General features: G+C 41.3%; 1 protein-coding gene across 1 annotated transcript; it reads right to left on the reverse strand.

Annotated features, from left to right (window-relative positions):
- Window positions 1–908: 908 nt before the first annotated feature.
- DTX3L (deltex E3 ubiquitin ligase 3L) lies at window positions 909–14,891 on the reverse strand. Its single transcript, XM_036243265.1, has 5 exons — window positions 14,664–14,891; window positions 13,458–13,672; window positions 4,008–5,552; window positions 3,370–3,587; window positions 909–2,489 (listed from the first exon to the last, which is right to left on the reverse strand). Exons 1-5 carry the CDS (start codon window positions 14,851–14,853, stop codon window positions 2,420–2,422), a joined length of 2,238 nt encoding a protein of 745 aa, XP_036099158.1. The 5' UTR covers window positions 14,854–14,891; the 3' UTR covers window positions 909–2,419.
- Window positions 14,892–14,928: the final 37 nt, after the last annotated feature.

Raw genomic sequence — 14,928 nt, forward strand, 5'->3', positions numbered from 1 at the left:
GGTACCCATCAACTCCTATATGGAAATCAAAACAAAACCAGCACTGCACTGTAAGATGAATGTGAGGAAGTAGCACAAAGGTTTGATTTTTCGCCTGGTGACTGCGTTGATGCTATCTGTGATGTTGTGATTTATAATAGGAGATAAGTATTTGGACTTTGTCCCAGTTTGTGGCACAGACCTCTTAAGACCCTTGGAATTTCCTGAACACGGAGAACGATAAAGATGACCTTTATGTTAATGAGGTGACTTATTATAATGAGGTGACTAAAAATGGGGCCTGGTTGCCTAGGAACCAACCACATGATCAGAGGGTTGGAACTTTCAGTCCTAACCCTGACCTCTGGGGAGGGGAGAGGGGCTGGAAATTGAACTAAATCACCAATGGCCGATGATTTAATTAAACATGCCTATGTAATGAAGCCTATAAAAAACCCCAACAGGACAGGGTTCAGAGAGCTTCTGGGTTGGTGATCAAGTGAAGGTGCTGGCAGAGTGGAACACTCAGAAGGCATGAAAGTTCCATGCTCTTTCCACAGACCTTGCCCTGTGCATCTCTTCCATCTGGTCAGTTGTTTCTGAGTTATATCCTTTTGTAACACACAGGTAATCTAGTGAATACATTGGTTTCCTGAATTCCAGGAGTTGCTCTACAAAAAATTAGTTGAATCCAAGGACAGGATCATGGGAAAAAGGAGAGAAAGAATGAAACCTGCAGCCTACTCTTACCTTTGTAGTACTCTGTGTTAAGGAGGAAAAATATTAAGAATGTAATTTTCACAGCTGAAAGTGACGGTAATGAAGTCAAAAGTAGTTTTGTTGTATACTGTATGTGTTCTAGGAAACCACCAGAATCTCAACCTAAGGGGAAAGAAAAAAGGAATGGGGAAAGAACACAATCTGTTCTGAATACACATATAACTTTATTGAAAGTAGATACAGATGATAATAATACCTCACACACAGAGCAAAAGCAGCAATCCAAGGCTCACCAATCACTCACACCATTTAACTGCCTATGCACATACTACATTGTAATCAAGGATCTAGACCTAAGCAGGAACCAAACTTTTGTTTCTTTAAAGCAAATTTAGCTAAAAGGTCAGTAGATACAAAATAACTATGTATTCATAACAGTAAAGACTTTAAGGAATCACTAAAAATTAAATGCATCATCTGATAAAGAAACAAAAGGCCTATCATTTAGTTTAAGCTTCCTCAACAATCTGGACAAGGGAAAAGATTCTGGGTTTTAAGTTCTTCAAATAGGACCTCTTCGGAGGCTGTTTGCTGTGAGTGCTATGGTAGGAATGCATTTCTGAGAGAAGCCCAAAATAACAGGAACTCCTCAGCCAGCTCCATGAAGTCCCCCATGGGAGGCAGTATAGCTCTGGGGTGCAGAAGCCATAGAACCAGACTATCTCCTTCAAATCCCAGCACTTCTCCTTATTAACTACATGACCTTTGTCAAGGTATCCTTTCTATGCATCAGTTTTCTCAGTTATAAAATGGGAATACTAATAATATTAATCACAAAGATATAAAGATTTTATAAAGGGGACAAAATAAGTCCACAATAAATATTAGCTATTACCTTCTGGTCAAAAATAAGTATGTGTGAGTATGTGTATTTTTAGGAAAAGAAAAGGACACCTCATTCATCAGTTTTGGAGAGAGGCTGGGATGTGGATAATCAGATCAGAAACCCAGTTTTCCAAGTCACTGGTGAGGACTCCAGAAATGGCTTCCTTACTCCTGCCTCTGCTAAAGATTTAGGAAGCATATATCCCTCTGCTGGGGTATTAGCACCCAGAGTCAGGCAGCAAAAATTTATTAAGCATCAACTATATATATATATGGCTCTGTGTTATGAAAAATAATAGCCTTATACTATTTATTACTGAAGGTGCCCAATCTTTGCTCCTGGCCAAAGGGGGGGAGAAGATGGGTCTTTTAATTCTCCATAACCAAAGCCTCCCCTGTCCCATCCTCCCCTATTCACACTCGGATTTTACCTTTAGGGTACTTAAAGGGCAAACCAACCAACCAACAAACAGAAAACTAAAGGACCACCCCAGAGATAGTAATAAAAGAGGATTAATTGGCAGCTAATATTTCAACGGAAGAATATTGATGATTTCAGACCCATAGCACTCCACCCTCCTCTCCCCACAACGATGACACAAGAATGAGTCACACCATCTCTGCGGCAAAAATCACACCGATCTTTGGGGTATTTATCTTCCATAAAAAACAACGCTCCAGAAATGAGACTATCAGATTCTTACTCTTACGGGAACCCCCTTGAGATGAGCATTTTAAAAGCTGTTTCTACATTAGGCTTCAGAATGATATTTATTCCACTTCTTCATCTGTGTCTTTTGAACGCTTGGCTCAAGATATCCTTCCAGCAGTTTTCTTACTCAATTCCTTTATCTTTCAGTTCCTGCTTGACGCGTTTCAGATAATTAGGATCAGGGTAGCCATACCTGCATGAGGAAAAGTCTCTTTAGCTTCATCACACATGGTTTTAAAGAATCTGTACAGCAGGTCCCTGACATTAACCTTGTGTTACAGACATTAGCAAGCAATCCTGGAGGCAGATCAGTAATAATAATAATTTTAAGTGTGTAAATGTGTGTCATTTAGCTAGTGAGTGAGCCTACCTGTCTCTCTAGGATCTGCCTTCCAACAAGACTTTTTTATTTTCAGCTCATGGTAAGCAGTGACTCTCATAAAGTTATACTATACTAGAAGTATATATATTTAAAAAAAAAAACGTTATATATAAAAATGTATATATATTTTATATATATAAATGTAGTATATGCTATATTTGCTTTCAAATTTAAAACATTTGCAAAAAATCTCAGGACTCTTTTGAATACTAAGGGTCTGAGGTTTCTATCTGAATTTCACAAAGAATATTGGGTTGCCTACAATACAACTTCCACAACATTAAATAAGAGTTTTTCTAGAGTACTATTAGCCAATTGAATTTCGGATCTCTGTGGATCGATGGGAAGAGATGGTAGAAGAATGATCTTAAAAGAAGAAAGGGAAATAACATTCCTAGGATCTACCTTTCAAACAAACAGGAACCCTCAAATCAAGTCATCTGAGATATCATTGATCTTGGATTCTGAAGACCCCTGCCTTTTGATGCAAAATTTAGCAATTGTATGCTAAATTGTGGTTGGGAGAGTAGAAGGTGATAGAAACCAATCTTTTTGCCTTTGAGATTAACATCTCTCAAAATACTGGACTATATCCAATCTCGCTGCTATAAAGCGTCCCTTCTAGCCATATCCTCAAGTTTCCATAGTTTATAACCTCTAAATTCTGTTTAGCATTTCAAAAGGTTCTCACCTGTCTGGTCCCCCAAACTGGGATGTCTTGTGGTGGATATCATTCCATGTGATGACATTTGACAAACCTGAAACTCGAGACTCCCCCACTGTGAAAATTAGCTTTTGGTCAAATGCCTTACGAAGCAGTGTCAAAACCTCATTTCCTTCCTCATTATCAGGCAAATACGCATTTCGATGTATTCCAGGATATCGTACTCCTGGATTTGGGTGCTCTTTCTGTGTGAGGACAAAACAATGTCACATGAGGACACTCTGAGTCTAAGGTGTACTATACAAGATAGATGTGTTCATTTGCAAATAGAGCAAATCAAAAACAAAAAAAGTTTTGAAGGTTTGCTCAAATTCCCAATAATTCATATTTCTCTTCTTACCCTAAATTCATGCTGGGAACACGACCTACCTTCCTGATCCCCTCCACCCTAATGCATAATCACCACCCACCCTTTATCTCCCTGAATAGATGCAAAAGATAAGTTATAAGCAAACATTGCTACCTGTATCATTACTTAAAGCCATTGCACATGACCATGGAAATTAAGTCCCTGGGAAATGCACTAACTGGCAACTGCACAGTATCTTTTGCACTGGTAATCCTAACACACTGGAAGGAAACCCATGGATCTCACAAACACTTACTGTTTGTATGCCACCGTTCATGTTATACGTAATCACAATGGAGCCACAGTTTTCATAACCTGGAAGTGAAGTTTTTTGGTAACTGACACTCATGGTTCCCTCTGGCTGATTCCCTTTCTGGACACCGTAGAAAGTGTTGCACACAGGACAGACTGGCTTATATGTCAGGGCTTTGTTGATACAAGGGGTGCAGAATTTGTGCTTGCACTTTGATAGCACTAGCTGGTTACTAATGAGCTCCATACAGATGATACATATGTCCTCTTCCTTGTCCACTCCTGATGCCCCAGAACTGGCAGAGCTCTGGGATGTTGGTAAAGCTGTTGCTGACTCATTACTATCAATGTCCATGGGTGTTTCATGATTCTCATTCGATTTCTCTCCAGTTAATGGGGATATTCCCCCTGTTTTTAAGACATACTGCTTTGCCTTTGCAAGGGGATTTGGCAACCCAATAAAAGTCATTGACTCTTGATTTGGCACAAAGTGTACACCTGCATGCATTTTTCTAAAGTTATCAGTGAATTTGGTCCCATATAAGTTCTTTCTCTCCTTGCCCAAAAGTTTCAGTGAAAGAACTTCTTTCATCAGCTGACAAGAAACATGTTGATAGGCATCGATGAAACTTACATAAGCATGCACAGACAGATCTAACTTCTTGTCCCTAGGTTCAAATAGAATGCAGGTTTTCTGACCTTTTCCCAAAACCTTGCTTTGAGTGTTGTATTTTTTTTCTATCTCTGATATCTCCCGGAGTAATTCAGCTTCTAAAAGTTTATAGTGAGCCGTGTCAACTTCAATTCCATTCGTCATGCACTTGGGAGTCAATATTTTCACGGGTGCCTTGACAAGACTTTCAGAGATTTGGGAGGCAAGAAACTGTCTGGCAGCTGAAATGTCCTCTGGAGTCCCAAGGAGAGTTAATGCTCCTCCATTCTCCTTTATAAAAAGCTTTTTAAACTGGTGACTCAATTCCTGTTTGATTTTATTTGCCTGTGTACCGTCTGCTAATGCAACACAATCCTGCCCAATAGTTCCTGTGCTCTTCTGAAAGTCAGTGATGAAAGACTCCTGAGCTGCACTGAGGCTGTCTGATTGACCTGAGGTGAAGTCTATGGAGATCATATTCGGAGAACTCCCCTGGGTTTTTATTTTTACACCAAATCTTTTCTCTATTGAGTCCAATATTCCAGGAGAGGTATAGGTGAAGTATTCAAAGTGAGGCAAGGGAACTACAAAATGATTGCTTTTTCCTGCTGACTTGGTTTTTGGTTCAGAGGGAGAAACACAGCCATCCAGGTCCTGCTGACGGAGTGGCTCCCTCTCTGTTGTCAAAGGGGATGATTCGTGTTTCCGCTCACTTTTTAGGAGTTGCTCACTCAAGAAACCATGTATTTTTTCAATGTCTCTGAAGTCCCCACACACCTTCTCAATTCCATCATAGCCCTCCATTTTTTTGACATTGGGGCAGAGAATGGTTATGCGTTCCCTCTGCTCTTTAGAGAACAGGTTGCAGTTCAGGTCGGCTGTGACAGTGAGGAAGATCTGAAATTTTAAAAGGAACAAATGAAATCTCTCAGACATCCAGGCCTACAGTCTCCTCTCAGGAAAGTGTCTAAAGACTAGAGAAACAACTACTATCTCCTCCCTTAGCAGAGGGTGACTTTCAAATCCTTTTCACAGAGGATGTAGCACATCATAGTCCAGAGGTTCTCAGCCCTGTCTGCACCTTAGAATCACCTGGGAATTTAAGAGAGAAAACAAAGGCAAAGCCGAAGCACATCTCCAAAGAGTCTGATATAAATGTAGAGCCTGGGCAGGAGCCTTTTTTAAAGGCTCTGTGGACAAGCAGTCTGGATTCTAGAGCTGCCACTATCTGTTTGACTTTGGGGGATGGGGTGGAGGGAATTCATTTTGTCTTTCCAGGCAAGCTGCTATGGTTCTCACAAAAGAGTCTGTGAGCCTGGAAAGGAGCCATAAATCTGAGCAGGATGTTCTTTCCTATCACTGTTTTTTCTAGTCTTCAACCTTCTTTTTTTTTTTTTTTTTTAAACTAAATACCTAAGAGCATGCAATGTTGCTGGGCCCTCTAAACCCTAGTCTTCAGTAGGTCAAGTGTAAGGCAAGCACAACAAACTTAGATAAAGAGAAGATGGGCCTGGGATTCCAAAATGGCGGCAGAGTAAACAGAAGCTACACAGACCGTCTCCCAGAACCAAATTGGAATTACAACTATAACACAGACAAATCGACGGGAAAAACCAACAGAAAAGCAGCTTGTGAGGACCATATAACCAGGGACACTGACTTGATCCTGGTAGGCTTTCGAAGGCGCGAGACGGGGCTGGGAGCCCACGGTCAGCAGCTCGGCAGCGGCCTTAGCTGGGAGCAGTGCCCTCGGGTTACACTCCCAGGCGGCTCCACAGCGCAGAGCCTGGACAGAGGCTGAAACAGCCACAGCCACTCACCTTGGGCTCCGGCAGAGGGAGGGCAGACTGGACTGGAGCTGTGTTGGGACACTCAGGATTTGGAGGGTACTCAGAGCTTTTGCTGAGTGGCAGCCACACAGGACGATGGCCATATTGCTCCTTCCCAGGGCTCAGGGGAGAGGCAGCAGCCCCTCCCTTGGAGATCCAACCCCACCCTGTGGGCCACTGAAGTGCTAATTAAGGCTCATTAACAACCAGCATCTGCCCCACCCTCATGAAATCCCCTTCTGCTGAGCACCTGAGGGAGTTTTCCATCAACTGATAACCCAAAACCCATCAAGTAACCTCAATTGCTAGCCTCCAGGCAAAAAGCTACAGGATAAGAGTACCTTTCCTGGGCTAGCAACTTTAACCAGGAAAGTAAGACTTGACAGCGGTGTTAACGTGGGTCCTCCCTGGCTCATCTAAACCCAGGAGAGGGAGTCACAAACAGCAGAACACCAACACCCACAGGGAAAACTTGACAGGCTCCAAAGGCCACTGTGATAGCCAAAATGGTGAAACACAGAAACAGAAGCCAAATGAAAGAGCAAGAGACTTCCACCGAAGATGAGATCAATGTGGAGCAGTTAGGCATGTTAACAGAGCTAGAATTCAGAGCCATGATCTTGAGGAAGCTGAACAGCATGAGTAAGGACATAGAGACACTGAAAATAAGCCAATTGGAAATTAAAAACCATCAAGAAGAGATAAAAAATGACATATCAGAAAAGAAAAACACATTGGAAGGTTTAAAAAGCAGAGTAGAGGAAGCTGAGGACCGGATCAGTGAATTAGAAGACAGGGTAGAAAAAATCAACCAATCAGAAAACCAAAAGGAAAAAACGATAAAAAAACAGGAAGACAGCTTAAGAGAACTGTGGGACAACTGGAAACGTAATAATATTCGCATCATAGGAGTCCCCGAAGAAGAAGAAAATGAGCAAGGGTTAGAGAATATATTCAAAAAAATAGTGACAGAAAACTTTCCTAATTTGGTGAGGGAAGAAGGCATTCAAGTTCAAGAAGCACAGAGAGCCCCAAGTAAGAAGAACCTAAACAGACCCACACCAAGACACATAGTAATCAAACTGCCAAAAATTAAAGACAAAGAGAGAATCCTAAAAGCAGCAAGAGATAAGCAACAGGTTACCTACAAAGGAAACCCCATAAGGCTCTCAGCTGACTTCTCACAAGAAACACTACAGGCCAGAAGGGGATGGCATGAAGTAATCAAGGTCATGAAAAACAAGGATCTGAATCCAAGACTACTCTACCCAGCAAGGCTATCATTCAAAATAGAAGGTCAAATAAAGAGCTTCCCAGACAAAAAAAGGCTAAGGGAATACATTAGCACCAAACCAGCACTTCAAGAAATGTTAAAAGGACTGCTGTAATTAGCAGGAGAAATGGGAAGAAAAATAGAACCACACTGAACAAAAATGGCAATAAATAAGTACATATCAATAATCACCTTCAATGTAAATGGATTGAATGCTCCCATAAAAAGACACAGAGTAGCTGATTGGATAAGAAAGCAAGACTCGTCTATATGTTGTTTACAAGAGACCCACCTCACAACAAAAGACTCACATCGATTGAAAGTGAAGGGATGGAAAAAAATTTTCCAAGCAAATGGAAAGCAAAAAAAAGTTCAGGTAGCAATACTCATATCTGATAAAATAGATTTCAAAATGATTGCCATAACTAGAGACAAAGAAGGCCACTACATAATATTGAAAGGATCTATCCAACAGGAAGATATCACCTTGATAAACATATATGCACCCAATATAGGAGCACCAAAATATATTAAAAATCTTTTGGAGGACTTCCAAGGAGAAATCGACAACAATACAATCATAGTAGGGGACTTCAACACCCCATTGACTTCAACACTGGATAGATCCTCTAGACAAAAAATTAGCAAGGAAACAGAGACAATAAATGAAGCACTAGACAAAATGGATTTAATAGATATCTACAGAGAATCACACCCCAAAACTACAGAATACACATTCTTCTCAAGTGCACATGGGACATTCTCAAAGATAGACCACATGATAGGACACAAACTAAATCTCTACAAGTTCAAGAAGATTGAAATCATATCAAGCATCTTCTCAGATCACAATGGCATGAAACTAGAAATCAATTGCAACAAGAACATGCAAAGACATTTCAACACATGGAGGCTAAATAGCATGTTATTAAACAATGAATGGGTTACTGAGGAGATCAAGGAAGAAATTTAAAACTTCCTGGAAACCAATGAAAATGAACACACAACAACACAAAATCTATGGGATGCAGCGAAAGCATTTCTGAGAGGGAAGTTCATAGCACTACGGGCCTACCTCAAGAAACAAGAAAAATTTCTAATTGACTCTCTAACCTCACAACTTAAAGAATTAGAAAGCACCCCAGAGCAAGTAGAAGAAAGGAAATAGTAAAAATCAGAGCAGAAATAAATGACATAGAGACCAAAAAAACAATTCAAAGTATCAATGAAACAAAGAGCTGATTTTTCGAAAAGATAAACAAGATTGATGGACGCTTAGCTAGACTCACCAAGAAACAAAGAGAGAGAACCCCAATACACAAAATCAGAAATGAAAGAGGAGACGTAACAACCGACCCCACAGAAATACAAAAGATTGTTAACAGCTACTATGAACATCTATATGGCAACAAATTCAACAATCTAAGTGAAATGGACAAATTTCTAGAAACACACAGTCTCCCAAAACTGGACTGGGAAGAGATAGAAAACTTGAACAGACCAATAACAACTAAGGAAATTGAAGAGGTAATCAAGACTTTCCAGCAAGCAAAAGCCCAGGCCCAGATGGCTTCACAGGGGAGTTTTACTGAATATTCAAAAAAGAACTAACACCCATTCTCCACAAACTATTTCAAAGAATTCAAGAAGAAGGAAGACTTCCAAACACGTTCTATGAGGCCAGCATAATTCTAATTCCAAAACCCAAAAAAGACACTACAAAGAAAGAAAACTACAAGCCAATATCCCTGATGAACATAGATGCCAAAATCCTGAACTTTTAAAATACTAGCAAATCAGATCCAGCAATACATCAAAAAAATTATTCACCATGACCAAGTGGGATTCATCCCAGGGATCCAAGGCTGGTACAATATTCACAAATCAATAAATGTGATACACCACATAAACAAAATGAAGAATAAAAACCACATGATAATATCAATAGATGCTGAAAAAGTATTCGACAAAATCCAGCATCCATTTCTGATAAAAACTATCAGCAATGGGGGAATAGAGGGATCATATCTCGACATAATAAAGGCCATATATGAAAGAGCTACAGGCAACATCATACTCAATGGGCAGAAACTAAAAACATTTCCATTAAGAACAGGAACAAGACAGGGGTGTCCACTTTTGCCACTCTTATTTCACATAGTACTGGAAGTCTTAGCCACAGCAATCAGACATGAAGAAAAAATAAAAGGGATCCAAAGTGGAAAGGAGGAAGTGAAACTGTCATTTGCAGATGACATGATATTATACATAGAAAACCCTAAAGACTCCATCAAATATCTATTATACTTAATAAATGAATTTGGAAAAGTAGCAGGATACAAAATTAACATCAATAAATCAATGGCATTCTTATACACCAATGATGAACTCACAGAAAGAGAAATCAAAAAAACAATCTCATTTACCACTGCGGCAAAAAAATTAAGATACCTAGGAATAAACGTAACCAAAGAAATAAAGGACCTATTCACAGAAAACTACAGGACATTGAAAAAAGGAATAGAGGAAGATATAAAAAAGTGGAAGCACATACCTTGTTCATGGATTGGAAGAATTAATATCATTAAAATGTCCATACTACCCAAGCAATCTATAGATTCAATGCAATCCCCATCAAAATACCAATGACATATTTCACAGAACTAGAACAAACACTTCAAAAGTTCATATGGAACCAAAAAAGTCCCCGAATAGCCACAGCAATTATGAAAAAGAAGGACAAAGTAGGTGGAATCACAATACCAGATATCAGGTTATACTACAAAGCCACTGTAATCAAAACAGCCTGGTACTGGCACAAGAACAGGCATATAGACCAGTGGAACAGAACTGAGAACCCAGAAATGGACCCAAGGCAATATGCTCAATTTATATTTCACAAAGGTGGCAAGAGCATACAGTGGAGTAAAGACAGCCTCTTTAATAAATGGTGTTGGGAAAATTGAACAGCTACATGCAAAAAAACGAAACTAGACCATCAACTTACACCATACACAAGAATAAACTCAAAATGGATAAAAAGACTTAAATTTGACCCATGAATCCATAAAAATTCTAGAAGAAAATGTAGGTAACAAAATTTCAGACATCATACGGAGGAAATTTTCACTGATACATCACCTAAGGCAATAGAAACAAAGGAGAAAATGAACACATGGGACTACATCAAACTAAAAAGCTTCTGCACAGCAAAAGATGCAATCATCAAAATGGAAAGGCAACCCACTGTATGGGAGAACATCATTGCCAATGATGTTTCAGATAAGGGGTTAATTTCCAATATATATAGAGTGCTCATACAACTCAACAAAAGGAAGACAAAGAACCGAATTAAAAAATGGGCAGAGGAGCTGAATAGACACCTCTCCAAACAGGACAGACAAATGGCCAAGAGACATATGAAGAAATCCTCAACATCACTAATCATCAGAGAGATGCAAATTAAAACAACAATGAGGTATCACCTCACACCTGTCAGAATGGCTGCCATCAATAAATCATCAAACAACAAGTGTTGGCGAGGGTGTGGAGAAAAGGGGACTCTAATACACTACTGGTGGGAATGCAGACTGGTGCAGCCACTATGGAAAACAATATGGTGTTATCTCAAAAAATTAAACATTGAACTTCCATTTGACCCAGTGATCCCGCTTCTAGGAATATACCCTAAGAAGCCTGAAACAACAATCAGAAAGAATATATGTACCCCCAAGTTCATAGCAGCACTATTTACAATAGCTAAGATCTGGAAACAGCCCAAGTGTCCATCAGTAGAAGAATGGATAAAAAAGCAGTGGTACATATACACAATGGAGTACTATGCAGCTGTAAGAAAGAAAGATCTCTTATCCTTTGATACGACATGGAAAGTATTATCCTAAGTGAAATAAGCCAAGCAGAAAAAGACAAATACCACATGATCTCTCTTATATATGGAATATAATGAACATAACAGTCTGAGGAATACGGTAGACCCAGAAACATGAAAGTAGGGCACAGACTGACATCCGTCAGAAGAGGGGGTGGGTGGGGTAGGAAGAGAGAAACCACAGAACTTATATGCATGTATGCATAACCAATGGACATGGACAACAAAGCCAGGGACGGGGCGGGTGTGAGGTAGGGAGGGGGGTGCCAATGGGGTAAAAAAGAAGAAACATCTGTAACAAAAAATAAATAAATAAATTTAAAAATAAATAAATAAATAAATAAAATAAAATAAAAAGAAAAGATGGGCAAATTGAATGGAATAAAAAAAGCAAGATTTCTAATGTTTTGTTCTCCCTCGAGGTCCTTGCACATGCTATTTCCTCTGCATGTACCATCCTCCTTCCAGATCTTCCTTCAAAATGTTTCCTGAATCCAGCCACTTCTCACACCTCCATCAGGACCACCTGGAGTCCAAGCCATTATCATCTTGCACCTGGCCCACTGCATCTCCTCCTAACTGGGCTCTGACCTTCCACTCTAGCCCTTTCTTACAATCAGTTATCCAAACAACAGCCAAAGTGGTCCTTTTTTTTTTTTATCCTCACCCGAGAACATTTTCCCATTTTTTGTTCAGATAGAGTGGGAGGGAGAGAGAGGAAGAGCGAGAGAGAAACATTTATGTGAAAGGGACACTTTGAGTGGCTGCCTCCCGCACGACCAACCAGGGCTGGGGACAAACTGCAAATGAGGTACATGTCCTTAGTGGGAACCGAACCCGGGTCTCTCTGGACCGCAGGCCGACACTCTAACCGCTGAGCCAAACCGGCCAGGGCCAAAGTGATCCTTTAGAGACATAGATCATTCCTGGCTCAAAACCATCTGATCAATTCCCTAACATTTAAGCGAAAATCCAAAGTCCTTACCTTCATCCCCCAAAATCTGACTTCTGTGTACCTCTCCAAGTTCCTCTCATATCTCCCTTGTTCACTGCCCTCTAGCCACACTGGCCTTCCTCCTTGAAGCTCCTGAGGCTTGGGACGTAAGCTCCTATCTTGGGGTTTTTGCTCTTGTGCTTCCCTCTGTCTAGAACATTCTTCCCCCAGAAATCCACTTAGCTAGCTCCCTTACTTCATGCATGTCTCTACTCAGATGTTACCTTATTAGAGGGTTTTTCCTGATATCCTAAAGTAGTGGTCCTGTCACTGTCACTGTCCAGCTTTATTCTTCTTCCTAGCACTTATCACCAGCAGACATTTTGTTATAAATCTGTTTACTGTTAGTGCCTGTTTCCCTCACTAGAATGTAAGGTCCCCGAGGGCAGGGTCTGCTGTGTTCCTGGCTGTATCCCCAGTTCCTGTGACAGTGCCTGGCACACAGTAGGCAGTTGATATTGATTTATGAAATGACTCTGCATCGCTGGCTCCGTCTCAGGCCAAATGTCACCTCAAAGAATCTGTCTCTGACTCCTGGTCAGAAGTAGCACGACCTCTTTCCCCTTCCTCTCCCTGGCTCTGTCACTAAGTCACGTATCACTCTCTAAAATTGTTTTATTTGGTTTAACTTGCTTATTGTCCTTCTATGTCCCTCCTCACCCCCAGCAGGGACCTGTTGTCCTTTGTGCCCCAGTGCCTAAACAGTGCCTGGCTCATAGCCAGGAATCAGACAATGGTTGTTGGGCCAATAAGGAAAGGTATGATGACTGGAGAGGGAGTTGCAAGTGCATACCTAGCTCCTTCTTTCAAGTCTCACCTTTTGGACACAGGAATCCACTGCATTAGGAATATGTTCTTCATTTGGAAGCTTCTCATCAGACCTCGCCCCTTTTTGTGACAGTGTGTGCACTTGAGACATTCCAGGTCTCATATTCTTCTCCATTGGATTTTCAGTGGGTTCCAGGAAAATAGTCACAGGTTTGTTGTCAACGAAAATTTGGTGCATTTTTTTTTCCAACACTCCCTCCTTAGCTTCAGTGAAGACATCAAACACACATACACATAAACATGGGAGTGATTTCAAAGAATCCTCTTACTCAGGCATCTGTACCCTGCCCAAGCACCCACCCAGTAAGGGCTGCTCACTGCATGCTGGGATGGTGGGTTGGTGACAGAGGATGTGAGGGAGCTATTCACAACTCTCAAGTGCATAGTTTCAGTTGTACTGTATAAATGAAAGCTCAATGATAATGGAACGTCAACAACTCCTAAAAAGTCATGTCTCTGAAACTTTTGATTTCCCTTTCCAACCATATGGAATAATACTCATATAAAGTGGACTGGAAAAAAACAAAAAAAAAACAAGGAGTCAACAGTACAGATTCAGAATTCTATAAATATACATATGTGTTTACTGACCATCCAAAAAGGCTGAGCCCAGCCAGTGTGGCTCAGTAGCTGAGCATCGACCCATGCATCAAGAGGTTGCCAGACAGATTCCTGGTCAGGGCACATGCCCAGGTTGTGGGCTTTATCCCCATTGGTGGGCATGCAGGAAGCAGCCAATCTATGTTCTCTCTCATCGATGTTTCTCTCTCTCTCCCTCTCTCTAAAAATCAATACAGAAAAAAAAAAAGGCTGAAAGAAATATACCAAAATATTCACATTATCTCCAGGTATTCTTCTTTTTCATTTTTTCTCTTTTCCATAGGGTGCATATATTATTTTTGTAATTCTCAAAAATAAATTAATTAATTAGTTATTTAAAACATAAAAGTGGAATACCTAAATGGCAAGGGGTGGCAGGCCTTAAGGTGCAGTCAGGACAGATCATGGACTGGGCACCTCTGGGCTCTATCCTCCACTGTGGTCTGTCTCTTGGCAGCAAGAGCCCCCGGTTCCTGTCCCCCCACCAGACAGTGCCATACTTCCTCCCGCCGCCTCGCACAGGGTCTGCCTGGAACCCCGCGAGGCTGGGCCCCAGGGACGACCTTTGCACTCGCAGCCCGAGCCTGCAGCTCACCTGTCCTTTCCAAGAACTCCACCTGGTAGGTGCCCGGGTCGCTGGGGCCCAGGGCTCGGACGGTGCACTCCCCGCCGCCCGACTGCCGGCTCTGGAAGTAGGTTTCCAGCTTCCGATGTAGTTTTAAAGGGAGGCCGGCCTCGGACACCCGCACAAGCAGCGGGGACGGCCGGCAGGGGGTCGAGGCCATGGTTCTGGGCGTCGGGCTGGCGCAGCGGCTCCGGACGTTGCTAGGCCTGGACTGAGTCAAGGGTGCGTCCCGCCC

This window comes from Molossus molossus, unplaced genomic scaffold, assembly GCF_014108415.1.
Source record: "Molossus molossus isolate mMolMol1 unplaced genomic scaffold, mMolMol1.p scaffold_m16_p_5, whole genome shotgun sequence".
Classification (NCBI taxonomy): domain Eukaryota; kingdom Metazoa; phylum Chordata; class Mammalia; order Chiroptera; family Molossidae; genus Molossus; species Molossus molossus.

Bases quoted from the DNA above. Each gene is read 5' to 3' on its own strand.
- DTX3L (XM_036243265.1), bottom strand. From the start codon at position 14,853: ATGGCCTCGACCCCCTGCCGGCCGTCCCCGCTGCTTGTGCGGGTGTCC. The intron at 3,588-4,007 runs GTAAGTGTTTGT...GTCCTCACACAG, and splicing joins TGAACGGTGGCATACAAACA to AAAGAGCACCCAAATCCAGG. The intron at 2,490-3,369 runs GTGAGAACCTTT...TTCCTCATGCAG, and splicing joins CAGTTTGGGGGACCAGACAG to GTATGGCTACCCTGATCCTA.